The sequence below is a fragment of the Perissodus microlepis genome, chromosome 3 (genome assembly GCF_051167445.1).
Source record: "Perissodus microlepis isolate ML-2025 ecotype Zambia chromosome 3, ASM5116744v1, whole genome shotgun sequence".
Taxonomy (NCBI): Eukaryota; Metazoa; Chordata; class Actinopteri; order Cichliformes; family Cichlidae; genus Perissodus; species Perissodus microlepis.
This window is the reverse complement of record NC_140463.1, coordinates 30,047,176-30,070,448: the sequence shown is the minus strand read 5'-3', so window position 1 is coordinate 30,070,448 and position 23,273 is coordinate 30,047,176. Positions and strand designations below refer to the sequence as shown.

Genomic DNA, 23,273 nt, shown 5'->3' with positions numbered 1-23,273 from the left:
GAACTGAAGAAGCTTCTCGGATGAGAGGTGAAACGTTTTCAAGCAACTTAAAGAAGTCCAGACGCTTTTCTTTGCAAGCTCCTTTGACCTGTATTATGTCTGGCATCTCCTGCGTTTGGCTGCACAAAAACTTCAATATTCTTTAAATTAAATCAAAATTATTCATAGTTACTGAGTTGTTTTATTTTAGGTTGCTCTCACAACAGGTGAGCCAAACTGAGAATTTTTATAGCGAAAAGAAAATAATAAAAATCATAACAGTGACATCAAGTTGCTTTATATTGTAGGGTAAAAAGTAAATGGGTTGGAAATAGACAGCACTTAAAAAAAAGTGCTGTCTATTTCTAACATTCACACGCCAATGGATGCATCGATGAGCAACTTGGGGTTCAGTATCTTGCCCAAGAATACTTTGCATGCACACTAGAACAGCCAGGGATCAAACCACCACCGTTCCACTTAGTGGATGACCTGCCTCATCTCCTGAGCTGCAGCCACTCCCTAAGCCTTAAATATTGGAAAGATATAAGAATAAGGAATTGAATATATTAGAAAGAAACCCTGACAATCACAAAACCCCATATGAGGATGCAATTTGAGGCAGTGGGAAGGAAAATCTCCCTTTTAACAAAATATGGTTGGGGGGTGATGGGGACGAAGAAGACAAAAGACATGATGTAGTTAGTTTATCATCGTGGCCAGGATATTACATTTAAGCCAACATCCAAAATCCTCTTATGTGCGAGCAATCTTCAGTCACATAAAATGTAAGAAGTTTAGGAGAGTATAAAATGTTACTGCGTGTGGATCGTTATCACATCCATGAAGCACTAAAAAAAAAAAAAAAAAAAATTAGCACTGAGATAGCTGGATGCATTTTATTGTGCAGATTAGGGATATGAAACATCTGCTATCAATTTATCAATGTGGGTGTGTCCAGTTTGCCATAATTTGATCACACACACACACACACTTTGCTTTAGAAGGTCTCCAGCCTCTTCTAAGTAAGCCCCAGTTCTTACCTTGGCACCATAAGAACTGTATTTGTGCATGAACACAGACTGCACACTGTGTCACTTATACATGTAGATAAATTAATACAAATAAATAAAAGAATTAACACATTAGCCCCGAATTACACTCAGATGAAGCAACAGCAGCAGGGCCTTACATGTTAACTCTGGGTCCGGCCATGATCTTGAGCATAGGCAGAAGGTCTTCAGCGTAGCGACACATGGGACCAGAGCTGAGGTACTCCTCCTGCCTGCCAGAGGAAGGAGGGTACTGGTTCTCACAGGACACGACACCTAAAGGAAAAAGTATTTTTTTTGCTATTAGTCAGCCTTAGAAACAATCTGTAAGCAAAACGCTGTCATACATGAAGATTTCAATCTGATTTGGTGCAGTGGGTAGCAGCTGCTCCTTCAAAGTTTCTGTCCACCTGATGAATGTAAAACCCAAGCCTTTGTTTTAGTCACAGCTTGTTTGCTTGGTTTGTGAAAAGGGCCCAGATAACAACTAGCGTAGAAAGCTTTAATGCACATTTTAACAGCGCTGAACAGAAATCTCCTGAGACAAACCTGCCTGTTTAGCTCCTAAATGCTCCACTGTGTCCTCAGCTGGGCTTTAACTGTCACTGTGCTATGCGAGCAGTTAGCTGTAAAGTTGTGGGCAAAGCTGAAAAAGAAGCAGAGGGGAGCTGCAGGCACACATGATAATCCTCTGGAGGTTCATGTCTATGAGTGATCCCTGTCACATTTTTTTCCTCATTAACTGCTACTAACCCCCCCCAAAAAACAAAAAAACAAAAAACAGAGCTACAACATTAGCTTATGTGGGGTTATCAGATTCACAGCCAGTGTCTTTTACCTGGAGTAGTTTTATGGCCAAATATTCCATTGAAGAAACAGGGCATACGAATGCTGCCGCCGATGTCTGAGCCCACACCGATGACTGAACCTGCCGCTCCCAGTATGCTGCCCTCTCCCCCTGAGCCCAGAGGAACAGGCGATAAACAGTGAGAGAGCAGAGATAAGTCAGTGGAAGTGGACTTTATCTGGACCATTATTGTCAATAAAAGTCCTCACAGAGTCAACAAAGATACGAACATTTTTGTTTTTGAGAAAAATGGCAACATAAAATGTATTTGTTCATTAAATGTATGAAATAAGCAGCGTTACTATTATAAAAATAAAGCAACTCGACTAACAATGGTTTGGTTGCAGATTTTATGGTTAAAATTGCCTTTAAAAAAAAAAAAAAAAGCAGCTCACAGAGGTTTAGTGTAGTCTTCACACACAAAGACACAGAAAGAGACATCACAAGGTTTTTAGATTTTGTACAGCTCTGCACACAAGACATCATTGAACATTTTCCACATAAAATAGCATTCAACCAGACCTGAAAGAAGGGAAAGGTAAAAATAAATAAATAAATAACAGCATCACAGCCAGAGCCTCAGTAATATGATTAAAACCAGGACGACTCCTGGGAACAAAAACAAATGCCAGCAAAAAAAAAAAATAAAACAATTCAACTTTGTCTCAACACCGGCTGCTAACCTGAGCTTCCTCCCGGTATCCTCTCCAGGTCATACGGGTTGTTGGTGATGCCATAGATGTGGTTGTGCGATTCATACCACATGCAGAGCTCGCTTGTGTTGGTGACACCCAGCGGGATGGCACCCGCTCTCTTCAGCAGGGCCACAGGTGGAGCGTCGACTGTGGCCACGAGCCCTCGCCTGGAGACCAGGCCTGTAGTGAAGGGCATCCCTGCAGAAAGGAGACGTGTCACATGTGCAGAGTGGATTTGCAGTGACTTCCCTCAGCATCATTTTTAACTGATGGAAAACGTTTCTGACTTCTAGTTTTCTCCTTCAGTGAACAGCAAGTCAAAAACCAGAACTGAAGTTTGAAAACTAACTACCACAGTAAAACCTTCTAAGAGGATTTACAGCGCTTAAATGCATACTTGCATACATACAGTCCAAAGTGCGTGTGTGGACTGAGACATGTTAACAGTATCAAATACTGAGTAAAACTGAGGTCACCTGATGCAGGTAACCATAGTAAAGTGTCAGGTTTCACGCGGCTGACGGGAGATTAAATTTCTGGAAGTTACCCTGGAGGGCACAAGACTCTTTCACAGAAAGTGGGACTCCTAATAAAGGCAGCCGGTCCTCCAGCACTTCCTCTCCTCCAGTCTCCTCCTCAATCAGCTTATCGACCTGAGCCGCCTCCTGGAGGGCAGCAGCAAACCTGGACAGACAGAAATGCAGTTTACGTTTACTGACAAATTTAGAGGGAAAAGATTTTGACCTGATGCTAGTACAGTATGAAAAAGAGATTCACCAAGCTGATTATAGTGTTCATCATGCAGGGAACATGTGCCTTGCCATGATTTGTGACCGTATTTGCAGGGTGGGCTGTCGTTTTATAAGCTATTGATAGCAGGTGCATCCATTAACTATATGGGTGCATTGTAGAAACCTGCTAATTAGTTAATTAGTAAATCTAACCAGGAGCATAAACTTCTTGAATGGTCCGTTAGTACAATTAGCCATTTAGAAATCCTCATTATTTATGAGATAATTGCATTAAAAAACACGAAGTTTAGTACACTCTCCGAACACCTAGACTGCACAATTGTTCTGGGGGGAGACCTCAACCTGGGACTAAATGAAGAAATGGATAGGCTCAATACAGCAGGAACTCAGCGTAACTGGCAGTCCACAAATATAATCAAACAGTATATGAGCGACTTTGGTCTTTGCGATGCATGGCGCTCCCTTCACCCCAATAGTAAGGAATATACTTTCTTCTCACATGTCCATCACTCCTACTCTCGTCTGGATTATTTTCTGGTCAGCAGCTCACTGCTGAGTAACATTACAGACACTGAGATTCATCCTATAGCTGTCAGCGATCATGCTCCTGTATCTTTAACACTAATACAGATGAATAATACTACACCAAGAAAAAACTGGAGATTTAATACATCACTGCTCAAAGACGAAGAGTTTATCAAATACTTTAAAAAAGAATGGACTCTATATTTAGGTTTTAATGACATTCCTGGAACATCAGCATCTGTCCTCTGGGAAGCAGGGAAAGCCGTGATGAGAGGTAAAATAATCTCTTTCTCATCACATAAGAAGAAAGAAGAAAACAAAAAAAATTCAGGAACTAGAGAAAAACATCAAATCCTTAGAAAAAGCCTATGTGTCACACCAAGATCAAGAAATACTAGAAAAAATTGCATTTCCTGCGAAAATGCAGTGTGGATGCTTAAAGCTGAAGCTGTATGCAAAAACTAGCTGAAAAAGCTGAAAAGTTGCAGAAATTGTAAAAACTTTGCAGAAGCAAAGGAACTTTGCTAAAATGGAATAACTCAGCAGAACTGCAATATCTTAGAGGAAACATAATACTTGGCAGAAATGCAATAGCATAGCAGAACTTTGCAGAAATATTGTAACTTACCAGAAACATGATAACTTCTCAAAAATACAAGAATTTAGGAGAAATAGTATAAGATAACAGAAAGAATATATTTAGCCAAAAATACTTAAACATTACGGAAACACTATGATTTAGAAAAATAGTACAACATAGCAGAAATACTGTGTTTTACCAGAGACACTGTGATGAACTATGAATATTGTCATTTTAAATTAATACTATGTTTTAGCACAAATACTATAATTTGACAGAAATACTATCATTTGGCAGAAATACTATGTTTCAGCACAAATACTCTGGTTTAGCACAAATATTATAGCAGAAATACAATTATAAAGCAGAAATGCTATATTTAGAAAGAAAAATATAATATAGTAGAAATAGTATGATTTAGCAGAAATACTACAATATAGCATAATAACAATGATTTAGAACAAATACTATGATTGAGCAGAATAGTAATAACTTAAGTGAAAATACTGGAAAAGTAAGATGACAAGCTGAAAAAAAGAACGGAACATGGTTAAGTTCCCTCAAAACTAATTGTTGTTCACCTGTGAAAAAAAAATAAAGAAATAAAAATAAATTTAAAAAACAAGAAGGAACAGCCAACAGATACACACAAAATCAAATATGTATACACAAATGCACAGAGAGAGAGACACACGGAGGGTCTATGCCAGTCAACCAGTCTGAATATATTATATTCTTTTCCAACAATGACATGCTGCCCTAGAGAGGGTCTCTCTCTCTCTCTCTCTCTCTCTCTCTGTCACACAAACACACACACACACACACAAGATCCAATTCAGTCAACCAGTCAAAATATATTGAATTTAAATCTTACAATGAGATCATCCCATAAAAAGGCTTTCTCTCTCTCTCTCTCTCTCTCTCTCTCTGTCACACACACACACACACACACACACAAGATCCAATTCAGTCAACCAGTCTAAATATATTGAATTTAAATCGTACAATGAGATCATCCCATAAAAAGGCTTTCTCTCTCTCTCTCTGTCACACACACACACACACACACACACACACACACACACACACACACACACACACACACACACACACACACACACACACACACACACACACACACACACACACAAGATCCAATTCAGTCAACCAGTCTAAATATATTGAATTTGAATCTTACAATGAGATCATCCTATAAAAAGGCTCTCTCTCTCTCTCTCTCTCTCTCTCTGTCACAAACACACACACACACACACACACACACACACACACACACACACACACACACACACACACACACACACACACACACACACACACACAGAGGGAGAGAGAAGCAAGTTTCAAGCTCAGTCAGGCAGCCTGGGAGCTGCTAAATTTGAATCCACCAATCAGAGAGGCTGTGTACTTTGGTGCACGCAGCACAGAGAGACACAGGATTATTGCAGTCTATTTCTCATAGTGACGACTCCCCTCAAACAAATGACCATAATTTCCTAACCGTAGGGGCTAGAACGGTCATTCTTACACCGTTTTGTTCAGAAGAGATTGGGGAATCTTCAAGTGTTGACAATTTATCATTAAAATATGAATTTTTAGGGATATATGACATGGATGACTTGTTGACTTAGAAGCCACGAATTCTCCAATATGCAAATTTGAATGCCTCAGCCCACATATATGATTGGCTGGCTGGGAAGCCGTGCAGGCCCTGATTTGTGGATTTGAATTCCTCAGCCCTCAGATATGATTGGCTGGCTTAGAAGCCATGAAGGCCCCAATATGCAAATTTGAATGCCTCAGCCCACATATATGATTGGCTGGGAAACCGTGCAGGCCCTGATTTGAAAATTTGAATGTCTCAGTCCTCACAGAGGATTGGCTGCCTGGGGACCTGGCAGAAATATATAGAAATAGTATGATTAAGCATAAATACTACATTTAGTAGAAATACTATGTTTTAGCACAAATACTATAAAAAGAAGAAATACTATAATTTAGCAGAAATACTATATTAAGCACAAATCCTATAAAAAGCAGAAATACTATATTAAGCAATATAAATATCCTATAAAAATCCTATAAAAAGCAAAAATACTGTACTATGATTTGGTAGAAAAATTATAATTAATCAGAAATACTATATTTGGCACAAATCTTATAAAATAGCAGAAATAGTATGATTTAGCACAATAGTAATAACTTAAACAGAAAAATTGGAAAAGCAAAATGGACAGCTGAAAAAAGGGTGAGAGAAGTAAGTTTCTAGCTCAGTCAAGCAGGCTGGGAGCTGCTGAATTTGAATCCACCAATCAGAGAGCCTGTGCACTTTTTCCCGCCAAAACAGGTGCACGCAGCACAGAGAGACACAGGATTTTTGCAGTCTATTTCTCATAATGACGACTCCCCTCAAACAAATGACCATAATTTCCTAACCGTAGGGGCTAGAACGGTCATTCTTACACCGTTTTGTTCAGAAGAGATGGGGGAATCTTCAAGTGTTGACAATTTATCATTAAAATATGAATTATTAAAGATATTTGACTTGTAATGCACCATAACTGAGTAGAGCCGAAGCAAAAACTGCCTTGACCTGCCCTCAAACAACGCTTTGTAACTCGAAATCTATTTGGAGTATCGATATCATTCTTTCACCGTAAGAGACAGCAGGCTTTGGTGAACAGTCATGGAAATTTTCAGGTCTCTGTGGAAATCCAAAAAAAAGATATGACGAGAGAAAAAAGTGGTTCATTTCCAGAGTTTGAAATCTGAAGAAATCTGAGCGAAGGACGAATTTCCTACCCTCAAACAAGTCCAACTCATCTCAGAACGGTAATAGGTGAGAAAAAAATTCTTGAATTGTGAGCGTCAGGAGTGTCTGAAGATATACGGGGACAAGCCTCATGTTTGAACTTCGATTCGTTAAGAAGATATGACGATTCGAATATGCCTCTCATTACAGAAATCAAGCGGTGATTTTGAACAAACTCTCCATTGACTTTCTATGGAGAGTTTTGAGACCTTGTGTTGGTCTGAGGAGATTTGCCAAAATTCTATAAATCCCACAACAATGATAGTGACATTTTCTGAAAGCCAGCAAAAATACCTACGTTTTGATGTATAATTTGTGGAAGTTGAGTGAAAATTGAGCAAGTAGCAAGAAGTTGTTCGGGCATGAAGAGAAGACTGCGAAACCTTCAGTGGCACACTGGAAGCCAAGAGCATAGCAACCATAACAACGCATGTATTTTGTGAAAAATCAAAAAGATGAAACTCAAAACTTGAAGAGGGATAAGATGAAAACGGTAACAGATATGAAAAAGCTGAATCATACATGAATAGCCCAATAATTTGTGAACATTTTAAAATTTGAATGGTTGTTCTAGGCGAAAGTATGAGGAAGTAGTTAAGTTTCAAAAACGAGCAAGTTTTAGCAGAATTGCGGAAGTTTCCCATTCATTTCAATGGGACAAATTAAAGGAAAAAAGCTTAATATTTTAAAAAGTATAATAGCAGAAAATACCAAAAGTCATAGCAGTCATTAGCAGAAATAGCAGAATAGTTTAAAATTTGAATGGTGAAAATCGGACAAAAATTGTGGAAGTAGTTAATCGGCGAAATACGGAGCAACTAGAAGAATAATAAAGTATAAAGAACTAGAAAAATTTGCATTTCCTGCGAAAATGCAGTGTGGATGCTTTAAAGCTGAAGCTGTATGCAAAAACTAGCTGAAAAAGCTGAAAAGTTGCAGAAATTGTAAAAACTTTGCAGAAGGAAAGGAACTTTGCTAAAATGGAATAACTTAGCAGAACTGCAATATCTTAGAGGAAACATAATACTTGGCAGAAATGCAATAGCATAGCAGAACTTAGCAGAAATATTGTAACTTACCAGAAACATGATAACTTCTCAAAAATACAAGAATTTAAGAGAAATAGTATAAGATAACAGAAAGAATATATTTAGCCAAAAATACTTAAACATTACGGAAACACTATGATTTAGAAAAATAGTACAACATAGCAGAAATACTGTGTTTTACCAGAGACACTGTGATGAATTATGAATATTGTCATTTTAAATTAATACTATGTTTTAGCACAAATACTATAATTTGACAAAAATACTATCATTTGGCAGAAATACTGTTTCAGCACAAATACTCTGTTTTAGCACAAATATTATAACATAGTAGAAATACAATTATATAGCAGAAATGCTATATTTAGAAAGAAAAATATAATATAGTAGAAATAGTATGATTTAGCAGAAATACTACAATATAGCATAATAACAATGATTTAGAACAAATACTATGATTGAGCAGAATAGTAATAACTTAAGTGAAAATACTGGAAAAGTAAGATGACAAGCTGAAAAAAAGAACGGAACATGGTTAAGTTCCCTCAAAGCTAATTGTTGTTCACCTGTGAAAAAAAAATAAAGAAATAAAAATAAATTTAAAAAACAAGAAGGAACAGCCAACAGATACACACAAAATCAAATATGTATACACAAATGCACAGAGAGAGAGACACACGGAGGGTCTATGCCAGTCAACCAGTCTGAATATATTATATTCTTTTCCAACAATGACATGCTGCCCTAGAGAGGGTCTCTCTCTCTCTCTCTCTCTCTCTCTGTCACACAAACACACACACACACACACACAAGATCCAATTCAGTCAACCAGTCTAAATATATTGAATTTAAATCTTACAATGAGATCATCGCATAAAAAGGCTTTCTCTCTCTCTCTCTCTCTGTTACACACACACACACACACACACACACAAGATCCAATTCAGTCAACCAGTCTAAATATATTGAATTTAAATCGTACAATGAGATCATCCCATAAAAAGGCTTTCTCTCTCTCTCTCTCTGTCACACACACACACACACACACACACACACAAGATCCAATTCAGTCAACCAGTCTAAATATATTGAATTTAAATCTTACAATGAGATCATCCCATAAAAAGGCTTTCTCTCTCTCTCTCTGTCACACACACACACACACACACACAAGATCCAATTCAGTCAACCAGTCTAAATATATTGAATTTTAATCTTACAATGAGATCATCCCATAAAAAGGCTTTCTCTCCCTCTCTCTCTCTCTCTGTCACACACACACACACACACACACACACACACACACACTCACTCACTCACACACACAGAGGGAGAGAGAAGCAAGTTTCTAACTCAGTCAGGCAGCCTGGGAGCTGCTAAATTTGAATCCACCAATCAGAGAGGCTGTGCACTTTTTCCCGCCAAAACAGGTGCACGCAGCACAGAGAGACACAGGATTTTTGCAGTCTATTTCTCATAGTGAAGACTCCCCTCAAACAAATGACCATAATTTCCTAACCGTAGGGGCTAGAACGGTCATTCTTACACCGTTTTGTTCAGAAGAGATGGGGGAATCTTCAAGTGTTGACAATTTATCATTAAAATATGAATTTTTAGAGATATATGACATGGTTGACTTCTTGACTTAGAAGCCACGAATTCCCCAATATGCAAATTTGAATGCCTCAGCCCACATATATGATTGGCTGGGAAGCCTGATTTGAAAATTTGAATGTCTCAGTCCTCACAGAGGATTGGCTGCCTGGGGACCTGGCAGAAATATATAGAAATAGTATGATTAAGCATAAATACTACATTTAGTAGAAATACTATGTTTTAGCACAAATACTATAAAAAGAAGAAATACTATAATTTAGCAGAAATACTATATTAAGCACAAATCCTATAAAAAGCAGAAATACTATATTAAGCAATATAAATATCCTATAAAAATCCTATAAAAAGCAAAAATACTGTACTATGATTTGGTAGAAAAATTATAATTAATCAGAAATACTATATTTGGCACAAATCTTATAAAATAGCAGAAATAGTATGATTTAGCACAATAGTAATAACTTAAACAGAAAAATTGGAAAAGCAAAATGGACAGCTGAAAAAATGCTGAACATGCTGAGGGTCCCTCAAATATACTTGCTAAATTAAAAACATCAGCAAAAAAATATATAACAGCCACACAATCACAAAAAATAGTCACATAACGAAACACACATGCACAGAGAGACACACACACAAGATCCAATTCAGTCAACCAGTCTAAATATATTGAATTTGAATCTTACAATGAGATCATCCCATAAAAAGGCTTTCTCTCTCTCTCTCTCTCTCTCTGTAGCACACACACACACACACACACACACACACACACATGGAGAGAGAAGCAAGTTTTCAGTCAAGCAGCCTGGGAGCTGCTGAATTTGAATCCACCAATCAGAGAGGCTGTGCACTTTTTCCCGCCAAAACAGGTGCACGCAGCACAGAGAGACACAGGATTTTTGCAGTCTATTTCTCATAATGACGACTCCCTTCAAACAAATGACCATAATTTCCTAACCGTAGGGGCTAGAACGGTCATTCTTACACCGTTTTGTTCAGAAGAGATGGGGCAATCTTCAAGTGTTGACAATTTATCATTAAAATATGAATTATTAAAGATATTTGACTTGTAATGCACCATAACTGAGTAGAGCCGAAGCAAAAACTGCCTTGACCTGCCCTCAAACAACGCTTTGTAACTCGAAATCTATTTGGAGTATCGATATCATTCTTTCACCGTAAGAGACAGCAGGCTTTGGTGAACAGTCATGGAAATTTTCAGGTCTCTGTGGAAATCCAAAAAAAAGATATGACGAGAGAAAAAAGTGGTTCATTTCCAGAGTTTGAAATCTGAAGAAATCTGAGCGAAGGACGAATTTCCTACCCTCAAACAAGTCCAACTCATCTCAGAACGGTAATAGGTGAGAAAAAAATTCTTGAATTGTGAGCGTCAGGAGTGTCTGAAGATATACGGGGACAAGCCTCATGTTTGAACTTCGATTCGTTAAGGAGATATGACGATTCGAATATGCCTCTCATTACAGAAATCAAGCGGTGATTTTGAACAAACTCTCCATTGACTTTCTATGGAGAGTTTTGAGACCTTGTGTTGGTCTGAGGAGATTTGCCAAAATTTTATAAATCCCACAACAATGATAGTGACATTTTCTGAAAGCCAGCAAAAATACCTACGTTTTGATGTATAATTTGTGGAAGTTGAGTGAAAATTGAGCAAGTAGCAAGAAGTTGTTCGGACATGAAGAGAAGACTGCGAAACCCTCAGTGGCACACTGGAAGCCAAGAGCATAGCAACCATAACAACGCATGTATTTTGTGAAAAATCAAAAAGATGAAACTCAAAACTTGAAGAGGGATAAGATGAAAACGGTAACAGATATGAAAAAGCTGAATCATACATGAATAGCCCAATAATTTGTGAACATTTTAAAATTTGAATGGTTGTTCTAGGCGAAAGTATGAGGAAGTAGTTAAGTTTCAAAAACGAGCAAGTTTTAGCAGAATTGCAGAAGTTTCCCATTCATTTCAATGGGACAAATTAAAGGAAAAAAGCTTAATATTTTAAAAAGTATAATAGCAGAAAATACCAAAAGTCATAGCAGTCATTAGCAGAAATAGCAGAATAGTTTAAAATTTGAATGGTGAAAATCGGACAAAAATTGTGGAAGTAGTTAATCGGCGAAATACGGAGCAACTAGAAGAATAATAATAAAGTATAAAGTATAAAGTATAAAGAATAAAGAGAAACAGGAACTCAATAGTGTGGATGCCTTAAAGCATCCACACAATAAAGAGAAACAGGAACTCAATAGTGTGGATGCTTAAAGCATCCACACAATTAAACAAAATACGCAAGACAAAACTGGAATTAAATGAAATTATTAATAAAAAGACTAAATTCTTAGTACAAAGACTTCGCCTGCAAAATTATGAACACGGTAACAAATCCGGACAATTTCTTGCTAACCAGTTAAAAATCAATAAAGAAAAAAACAACTATATGTGCTGTTAAAGATTTATCTGGGAATACAATATATGATCCTAAAAAAATAAATAACATTTTTAGGGATTTCTATGAAACTTTATATACACCACAAATAAACCCATCTAAAAACGAAATTGATCAATTTCTCGACAACATAACTCTTCCAAAATTATTAGACACCCAAGCAATGGCACTGGATTCGCCACTGACGCCAGGTGAACTCCAGGAAGCTCTGATAAGTATGCCCAATAATAAGGCTCCAGGTCCAGATGGTTTTCCAACAGATTTTTACAAAGAATTCTGGACAATTCTGGCACCAGTTTTTCACAGGATGTTGCAGGAAATCAAAGAAAATGGTAGACTACCACCAAATATGAACTCTGCAAATATCAGTCTCTTACAAAAACCAGGCAAAGACCCTGTATATCCCTCAAGCTATCGTCCAATATCCCTTATTAATGTAGACCTTAAAATAATCTGCAAAGCTCTCTCAAAGAGATTAGAGAAAATAACCCCCCTTTTAATTCATCCTGACCAAACTGGTTTTATAAAAGGTAGGCACTCATCAACAAATACACGTAGATTACTTAATTTAATAGACTACTCATGCAGTAAAAACACTGAAACCATAATATTTTCTTTAGATGCAGAAAAAGCATTTGACAGAGTTAACTGGAAATTTCTATTTGCAACTTTACATAAATTTGGTTTTGGACCCTGTTTCATAAACTGGTTAAAAATATTATATAACTCCCCAACAGCTTGTGTCAGAACAAATGACCAAACATCCTCCCACTTCTCTCTTCTGAGGGGCACCAGACAGGGATGCCCACTCTCCCCTTCACTGTTTGCAATTTTTATTGAGCCATTAGCAGCAGCAATTAGACAGGCTACAACAATTAAGGGCATAAAATGTAAGAATATAGAACATAAAATCAGCCTTTATGCAGATGATGTGTTACTTTTTCTCCAAAACTCACAAACCAATATCTCTGGGGTAATTGCATTGATAAATTCCTTCTCAAGTGTCTCAGATTATTCAATTAACTGGTCGAAATCAACAGTTCTTCCGATTAATTGCTCCTTCCATAATTCTTCTCCTTCCCCACTGCAATGTGGAAATATAAAATATTTAGGTATTAATGTCTCTCCTAAACTTTCAGAATTAACTAAATTAAACCACATCCCACTTTTAAAGACAGTAGAAGGCGACCTGGCTAGATGGAAATCTTTACCCATATCACTCATGGGAAGGGTCGCCGCTATAAAAATGATGATCTTGCCAAAAATAAACTATTTATTTTCAATGATCCCAAATAAGCCATCACAAGATTGGTTCAGATCGCTAGACTCGTACATTTCTAAATTCCTTTGGAAAGATAAACCCCCACGTATCAGCTTAAAAACACTACAAAGGACCAAGGATAAAGGAGGATTAGTTCTGCCTAACTTTAATCACTATTTTTTAGCCAACAGGCTTCAGTTCATCTCTAGATGGTTTAAACACACCTTCTTAGATGAACCTTGGATAGATGTAGAACAGGCACTATGTAATAACCTAGAAATTTCAGACCTACCATTTATCAGCTCAAACATCAAACGACATGAATGCTTTAAAAGCATCAATATTAGCTCTTCTCTGACAGCATGGTGGGAGTTTCTAAAAATGACAGAGTCTTCATTAATCCCATGCAAACGTACACCTATCTGGAACAACCCGGACATATTACAAAACAATAATATGATAAACTTTTCAGATTGGAGTTGCAAAGGAATTAAATACTTGGAACATATATTGGAAGGAACAGACTTTATTTCGTTTGACAGACTAGTTATACAATATGGGATCAACAAGAAACGATTTTTGGAATATCAACAAATTAAATCCATAGTAAAAAAGAAATTTAATCCCAGTGAAGCTGAATTACAAACACCACCAAGTGTGGTACAATTTCTTAGTCTAAAACCCCCCAAATTATTGTCTAAAATATACAGAACACTTTCTAAAATAGATGAATCAATATCCCTTCCTATTGCAAAATGGGAAGCAGATTTATCAATCAACTTAGACCCAAACCTTTGGTCTCAGATATGCTTAAAAACCTTTCAATGGATCAGAAATCCCAGTTTGCAATTAATACAATACAAAATATTACACAGAGTGCACTATACTGGTCATAGGATGTTCAAGATGGGCTATACGCCTTCCAACAACTGCTCACACTGCACAGCAAATACACCGGACAATTACATCCACGCTCTTTGGTTCTGTCCACCAGTTCAGAAATTTTGGCGTGAGATATGTGAAGACTTATCAAAGTGTCTGAAATGTAACATTCCAGCCTCCCCTTTAGTATGCTTGCTGGGCAACTTGGATGAGGTCACTGCAGAAATAAACACAGCCCACGTTGTTTTTACGGCCCTATGCATTGCCAAGAAAATGGTCCTCATTAACTGGAAAAATAAAAATAATCTTAATTCTAACCAATATAAAAACCATCTAATAGATCACATTAGTCTTGATACAACCTCTGCCATCACATTTGATCAATCCCTTTGGGCTCCTTTGATCGGCTTCATCACCTAGTGGGGGTGGGGGGTCATGGTTTGGTCCTGCCTTCGCTATTGTGGTTTATGTGGGGGTAGGGACGGCCTTAGGGCGTCTGGGGAGTCCCTAGGGACGTTTCCCTGGAGGGCCTAACCTGGGGGCTGTGGCCATGACCTGGTTAGAAGCTCTGGGGCTCTTGGATGGTGTTTTCCTTGTGGCTGCGTACAGCGGAGATGGGGGAGGGTCTGTGCTGGCGGACGTTGGTTACTGGCCTGGTAGCCTGGCTGCCCCTGGGAGGGTCCGGGACGGGCGTGGAGGCTTGGGGGTCTGGGGGTGCTCCGCCCCCCGGTCTGGGGTGCTGGCCGGGCCTTGGGGGCTTGGGTCCTGGCTGTTGTGTCGCCGGAGCAGTGGGCGGGTGGGTGCGGGGGGGCTCAGCCCCAGTGCGGGGGACCTCTGGTGCATCGGCCCAACTAGGGGGCTCTCTAACTGGTGGGGAGGTTGTTACATCTTTGCAGGTGGTCTCCTCACTACAGGAGCTCACTCTGCAGGTGGGGGGAGAGATATAGGAGAGGGGGAGAATGAACTCAACCTGGGTGTCTATTGTCTTGTGTAGTTTGGGAGATGATTGGATGATGGGTTGGGTGCAGTTTTCTCTGGGGTGGAGTCGGGTGGGCTGCCCCGGACTCTGTGGGGTTGGGCAGTGCTGCTGCTGCGGGCCCCGGTCGGCTGGGCCTGGGCCTCCTTGCCCTGGTGGGTTCCAGAGCGTGGGGGTGCCTACTGGGGTCAGCGGGGGAGCTGGCCCCAGGGAGGGGCCGCTTGCCCCTCCCTTTCTTCCCTCCCCATCCTCAGCTGCCTCCCTATTCCCGCACTACCACACCCACCCACACACGCAGGGCTTGGGGTGCAGGTATGTCACCAGGGTGCAGGGGAGGCACTCCCCCTCTGTCCCCTTCTGGCCGCCTGTGCCTCAATTTTATTCTGCAACCTAGACATCCACATTACTCACACTCTCACATAACACATACATATAGGGCCTTGGGGGTGGGCACGTTTTACAGCATCCAGAGGATGGTCGTTGTACTCCAACCCACCTCTGGCGCTGGTGCCCTACCCTCAATTTTAAATGCATTTAGACACTGAGGGTTTTCGGGAGGAGCCGTGCTGCTCTCTGAGAGGAAGCTAGTACCATGCTCTCCTGAGTTTTAAATGCACTTTAGAACAGCACACAACAACATTACATATGAGCGGGCGTAGGGAGGTTTGAGGTCTTCACTCACCCCGGTTCTGTTAGCCGTCAGGGCTGGGGGGCTGGGAGGAGGTGCTGGCCGTCAGACTGGGGTCTGGGATGCGGGGCCTCCCTGCTACTGCAGATAAGGAGGTGGTCCGCTTGCCTCCACCCCAGAGAGAAGGGTTATATCTCCTGGGTCTAGGTGCGGCTTGCCCCTCTGGGGGCGGGGGTACCTGGACCTGGGATATAGAGTATGTTTGGGGAGTGCGACTGTCTGTGCAGTGTCTATTTGTGTCTGTCTACACGTTGGGTGAGTGCCGAGTATTTGGTTGTGCATATGGGGGTGGGAATGCACATCTGTGTCCGCGTGTGCCTGTTTGTCTGTGTCTATATGTCAGGTTGGGTCTTAGACTCAACCTCTCTGGGTACATCTCAGGCCCTCTAAAGTACGGAGGCCTATCTCCCCTCACCACACTCCCTGCCGGTGGCTGATGCCCTTAGACGTTGGTGTGTTGGTGGTCCTTGTCATCTGGGGCTGGGCGCTCATGCATGTACCGGCTCACTCCTGGTGGCCGATTGGCGGGGCCGGGCGCCTGTGGCCCGGCTGGGCTCCTTCCGGGGGGTGGGATGCCCTCAGGCCTCTGGGCCTGAAGCTCGGTCCTCTCTGGCACAGCTGGCTGCCGGCGGAGCCCGCGGGCACGCCACTGCAACCCCCTCTGTTCTCTGCTCCGTAGCTGCGGGGTGACCTCTCGTTTGGGGCTCTACTCAGCTCTTCCCAGGAGGGTGGCACGGTTCCGCCCCCCTTTGGTGGTCCTCCTCGGGTCCTTGTACTCTGGGGCCTCTGGATATCTGGGGCCTGGATCTCCTCCATACCTGCTTCATACCCTGGTGGACGGGGCTATGGCTCCCCACACTCCCTAGCAGATCGTTACATGGAGAAACCTTTGGAATACAAGCATGCTGATCCACACAGGTATGCACACAGGTGTACACACGGGTGTTCACAGACGCGGACTACACCTTTCTTGGCTGCTGCCTCAAAGCACATTGTGCGCTGTCTATCTTGCGTGCTGCACAATATCGTTTATTATTTAGTATCTACTGTTATCTACTGCTAGCTAGTTTATTGTGATGGTGCTGTTTTTATTATGTTGCTCTTTGTTGTTTGCTTTCTCTTCTGTTTTTTTTCTCCATACAGGTGATCCAGGCGTTTTGTTTGTTTGTTTGTTTGTTTGTTTTTTCCTTTCTTCCCCCCCACCGTCTCTTCTCCCCTTTGGTTTTCTTTCTCTCCCTCTCTTTCTTTCATTCTTTCTCCCTGTCCTATCCCCCAGTCACGTCTGTCCCGTTTGTAGCAACCGAAAATAAAATAAATACATAATTATAATAAAGGTCAATCAAATGGACCAATATGGCAAGGCCATGATGATCCACTTGGTAAAATAAATCCGCTTGGCATCTTTCTTGGCCTTAAGACAACAATTCTGATGGCTAAAGATCCAAACGGGACACAAAAAAAAAAAAAAAAAAAAAAAAACCACGAAGACAATCACCACAGTTGGGAGTAGCGCCTGACAAACGCAAGATTTTTAAGACCATTATTTTGTATATTCTGATATGTTGGCCGTTTATTTTCTTTAGGACATGTAAAACAAACTTGTTATTACTCGTTATGCTCCACCCAACTCTCCTCAGATCAGCTGATTATTGTTTCGGTCTTCCAAAAGCGCATGTTGCTAAAAGGGACGTTACAGAATGCCCCTGGTGGAAAAAAAACATGCAACCTCAGCACTTGTCACATGGATGAAGGGCGTTTCTCCTGTCTTTGTTTAATTTTTAAATTTTCCTTTATCATCTTATGTAACAACTGATCCAGATAGACGGACAAATAGCTAATATCAGACGATCATGTTGGCCCATTGACAAATATTGACTCAAGAGGCCCAGTTCAAAGGCTCAAAATAAAATTGTAAAATGTCAAATTACAGCAGTGCAAACTGTGCATTGTACAGGAAGTGCAGAATTATTAGGCAAATGAGTATTTTGTCCACATCATCCTCTTCATGCATGTTGTCTTACTCCAAGCTGTATAGGCTCGAAAGCCTACTACCAATTAAGCATATTAGGTGATGTGCATCTCTGTAATGAGAAGGGGTGTGGTCTAATGACATCAACACCCTATATCAAGTGTGCATAATTATTAGGCAACTTCCTTTCCTTTGGCAAAATGGGTCAAAAGAAGGACTTGACAGGCTCAGAAAAGTCAAAAATAGTGAGATATCTTGCAGAGGGATGCAGCAGTCTCAAAATTGCAAAGCTTCTGAAGCGTGATCATCGAACAATCAAGCGTTTCATTCAAAATAGTCAACAGGGTCGCAAGAAGCGTGTGGAAAAACCAAGGCGCAAAATAACTGCCCATGAACTGAGAAAAGTCAAGCGTGCAGCTGCCAAGATGCCACTTGCCACCAGTTTGGCCATATTTCAGAGCTGCAACATCACTGGAGTGCCCAAAAGCACAAGGTGTGCAATACTCAGAGACATGGCCAAGGTAAGAAAGGCTGAAAGACGACCACCACTGAACAAGACACACAAGCTGAAACGTCAAGACTGGGCCAAGAAATATCTCAAGACTGATTTTCCTAAGGTTTTATGGACTGATGAAATGAGAGTGAGTCTTGATGGGCCAGATGGATGGGCCCGTGGCTGGATTGGTAAAGGGCAGAGAGCTCCAGTCCGACTCAGACGCCAGCAAGGTGGAGGTGGAGTACTGGTTTGGGCTGGTATCATCAAAGATGAGCTTGTGGGGCCTTTTTGGGTTGAGGATGGAGTCAAGCTCAACTCCCAGTCCTACTGCCAGTTTCTGGAAGACACCTTCTTCAAGCAGTGGTACAGGAAGAAGTCTGCATCCTTCAAGAAAAACATGATTTTCATGCAGGACAATGCTCCATCACACGCGTCCAAGTACTCCACAGCGTGGCTGGCAAGAAAGGGTATAAAAGAAGAAAAACTAATGACATGGCCTCCTTGTTCACCTGATCTGAACCCCATTGAGAACCTGTGGTCCATCATCAAATGTGAGATTTACAAGGAGGGAAAACAGTACACCTCTCTGAACAGTGTCTGGGACGCTGTGGTTGCTGCTGCACGCAATGTTGATGGTGAACAGATCAAAACACTGACAGAATCCATGGATGGCAGGCTTTTGAGTGTCCTTGCAAAGAAAGGTGGCTATATTGGTCGCTGATTTGTTTTTGTTTTGTTTTTGAATGTCAGAAATGTATATTTGTGAATGTGGAGATGTTATATTTGTTTCATAGGTAAAAATAAATAATTGAAATGGGTATATATTTGTTTTTTGTTAAGTTGCCTAATAATTATGCACAGTAATAGTCACCTGCACACACAGATATCCCCCTAAAATAGCTAAAACTAAAAACAAACTAAAAACTACTTCCAAAAACATTCAGCTTTGATATTAATGAGTTTTTTGGGTTCATTGAGAACATGGTTGTTGTTCAATAATAAAATTATTCCTCAAAAATACAACTTGCCTAATAATTCTGCACTCCCTGTATTGTCACTATAATTACATGTTTTCATTTGCTGAGAAAACTTCAGCACTTAAATCTTTTTTATATTTTCCCCACACTACCTTTGCACATTTACCCACAGCAAACGTGATGTGACACAACAGACACACATCAGGCACTGCCAAGGGTAAACACCATGTTTTTATCCCAATAGTCTGATGGCATTCTTCAAGGCTGATATATTGATACATCTTCATTTTTGTTTCATTTCTGAGTTAAAGAAAAAAAAAAAGCCTCACATCATCATACCCTGTGCTGGGCCAGGAAAATGTTTATTTCTGTCTTCCTGTCAATAAAATAATCAATGACTGCAGCTCAAGAGCACACTATCAGACATCAGGGAAATAGAGATGATCGTTTCTTGCCTGTCTTTCACAACAGCATTCACAAAAGGGTTAACTTCCTGGATCCTGTCAATGTAAGCCTGCACCGCCTCCACGCTGGACACCTGCAGGGACATAACATTTAGACCACGTAAGGACATGTTATGGTTCATTACAGAAAGAATGTCACAGAACAGGAAAACAAGTCAAACTGAGGGTGAAACTTGAATATGATTTGTCCTAAAGAAAAAAAAAAATTTAAAAAGGAAATAAGGTTTTGACTTCTGCGTCTTTAGGGTGGATTATAAAAGCTGCTTCAGCTTCTCTACAGCTGCTGTACATCTGCAAGCCGCTTTGCAACCCACAGTTCCTCCTTTCAAGTTGTTTCTGCTACGTCTCCTGTCACTGATGCCTGCTGCTCTCCCAGAATCACAGACGTTATTAAAAAAAAGGAGGAAAGCTACAGTGATGTGTCATTGAAGTCTGTAGCTGAGCACTTAACATCAACATGTTTTTTATGAGTGACCAGTGGATGTGCCAGTGGCACTCCACACTTATTGGCTAACAATTTTGATTGACAAGCTGTTAGCATTACCAGGGTAATCCTTTCCTACTCTTAGAATAACCATAAACTAAAAAATTGATTTTATGTTTTATTTGTTTTACTGAAACTAGTAACTGAGACCAAAGGAAATTATCAGGAAATAAGGTGTTTACAGAAGTGACCTCTGTAAACATTGTCAGGCCAGAAGTCTTCTGTAATCAGTGGAATCGCCCTCTGCTGGTCATTAGGAAGAATGCAGGTTTAAGGCATTAGCTTCATTTTTCCTGGCCAAAAGTTACATCCATCTTTTATACAGGTTATGTCCAAAACAGGGCCCTACCACCAAACATCAAGCCTTCTGTTTGATATAGTTATCCAGAGTGAATTAGATTACAATAAGATACTGTAATCTAAAAACAAAGGGGCCCTGTACAGGAAAGGTCATTCAGTAACAGCCTGTTTTTTCCCCACCCCTCAGTAGACTTGGTGATTTCAGTGTCAGCTTTTATGCTACTGTGCGGTGGAGCAGCTGATGCAAATAGACTCAATGAGCTCATCAGGGATGATGATTCAGTCCTGGATACAGAGGAAAGCACTTAGTACTGTGGATGATGCCTCTCATCCCCTGCACACCACACTGGAGTCATACTAAAAGTATATATGTGCACGAAAGATGCTCGTTTCTCAAGGTGTGACCAGTGAAACTCTGTCATTGTAAAGAGGTTTAAAGACACGTTTAATTCCTGATATCTTAATATAAGACAAAGAAGTGCAAATAACCATGCATCTCAGTTTTTCTACATTATAAAGAAATGGTGCTGTAGTAAGCAGTCTTTGGGCTCAAATTATAAGAGATTACTTCTAGTAAAGTTCTAGTAGGTCATTGCCCAGACCATCCTATAATTATAACACTGAAGATTTTTTTTTTTTTAATTTACTCACAACAATTATGTGAAAAAACATCTTTTGTTAAATGTTTTATATTACTTAATTACTTTGGTATAATGTCACAGAAGCTGTTATCTGTTAAAAATACTAAAAATACAAAATGCATGCCCCTCCCATTCCAGAGCCATGCAGTGCATGGCCAGATTGGAGTCTTTGCCTGGCCAATTCTGGCCCCAGACCCTTATGTTTGACACCCCTGCTCTAAGGTGGATACAAGTTTAAAATTAAAAATGAACAGTCTTATTTGGGTTTTTTTGTTTGTTTGTTTGTTTTATAAATCATTGAAAACTCTCTCTCCTCTCAGGGCCCGCAGCTCACAGCAGCTTCACGGCCCAAATGGGTGTCCCCCGCCCACACCTTGGGAACCCCTGCTTCCTGCACTATTGTATTTTTCTTTTTTTTTTAATGTTATCACTGAGCAGTCTTTCCTAAAGATGTTACTTTCTTTTATCTCATCCCATCTCAGAATGTCTGTCCAAAAGCTGTTAAAACATTTGTGAGTAACTCATTAATCAGCGCCACATGAAAGCAGCACCTGCACATGCGCCATGTGTGCATTCCAATAAAACCTGGCAACAAGTACACGATTTGTTCACCTCCAAGTTCCACACATCTGTCTGGAGCAAAGCACAGCCCGACAAAAGGCTGCTCCCATTCTGGCTGTACAGGCAGCACAGGTGTGTTGTTATTCCACAGGTGTTACTGTCTTACTGTGGGCGTGGAGACTTGGGAGCAGAAAGCAAGCGTTGGGAAACCGTCCCTGAGGAGCGGACCAAGGTGCTTCAGCTCCAGTGATTGTAAATAGAAATAAAAAATGGAAATAGAAGCTAAAGAGGGGATGTAAGAAACATGACAACGCATGACCTCCAGATTTAACAACGGCTTATGCGAGTCTAAATCAAACTGACATGAAGATGGTTAAATCTACTGCGCTTGGCGCAAGTGTTAAACAAACACACACCCCTCTCCTCCTCCAGCCGGGAGGTCTGACCGGGTACACACCTCTTTTCGCCGGATCTTCTTGGCGAGCTGCGTCGCCGACATAAGCAGCAGCGGGTTTCTGACGGGCGGGAGCTTCTTCCCGGACAGAGCAGGTCTCCGAGGGGAGAAGAAGCGAAAAACGATGACGAGGACCTCCGTGACCGCCTTCAACAGCCATACCTGAGCTCTTTCCAGCCGGCTCAGAGCCATGTTTCAAGCGCGTGAGAGGACGGAAGGTCACCGGTTGGTCGACCGCAGTCAGAACACTTCCTAGCTTACAGCAGCCGATCTTTTTATATACATCCGCGAGACAAGTTAGCGACAGTTAGGTCGCCACCAGAAATGAAGCGGTTGCTTTCAAAACAAAATCATGACCTCGTTTTAAGGGCCAAAATACTCCAGTACTAAAGTCAGTTTTTGGAATTTACTCAGATTTCCATCTTATGCTGCTTAATACAGTATTCCACTACTTTCCAAACAGTAAAGAGAAAAATGCATAATATTTCCTTCTGCTTCAGTTAGTGCTAGTTAGTACGACTATTCAGTGGAGAGTTTTATTAGTCATTCACACTTATTTGGTGATACTTTTTTGTAAACAAAACATTCATTTTTAATATATTGTTATAAAACAATATTACAAGCGTTTTCATTTTTTAAAATTCTGCACAGTGCATGTTGTTATTGACTTTTCATCACTTGTACACTGTTATTTCAGTAGAACTGTGATGTAATTATTTAACTGATA

At 40.4% G+C, this 23,273-nt stretch overlaps 1 protein-coding gene across 1 annotated transcript in view; it reads right to left on the bottom strand.

The window, feature by feature from the left end:
• Positions 1-22,853, bottom strand: part of faah2b (fatty acid amide hydrolase 2b) — a 30,741-nt gene extending 7,888 nt beyond the window's left edge. The window contains exons 1-6 of the mRNA XM_084923956.1: positions 22,550-22,853; positions 20,098-20,180; positions 3,121-3,257; positions 2,562-2,771; positions 1,870-1,989; positions 1,172-1,307 (exon numbers count right to left, since the gene is read on the bottom strand). Coding sequence (XP_084780082.1) covers positions 1,172-1,307; positions 1,870-1,989; positions 2,562-2,771; positions 3,121-3,257; positions 20,098-20,180; positions 22,550-22,738 — 875 coding nt within the window. The 5' untranslated portion in view covers positions 22,739-22,853. The remainder of the gene's footprint in view (positions 1-1,171; positions 1,308-1,869; positions 1,990-2,561; positions 2,772-3,120; positions 3,258-20,097; positions 20,181-22,549) is intronic.
• Between the last annotated feature and the right edge of the window lie 420 nt (positions 22,854-23,273).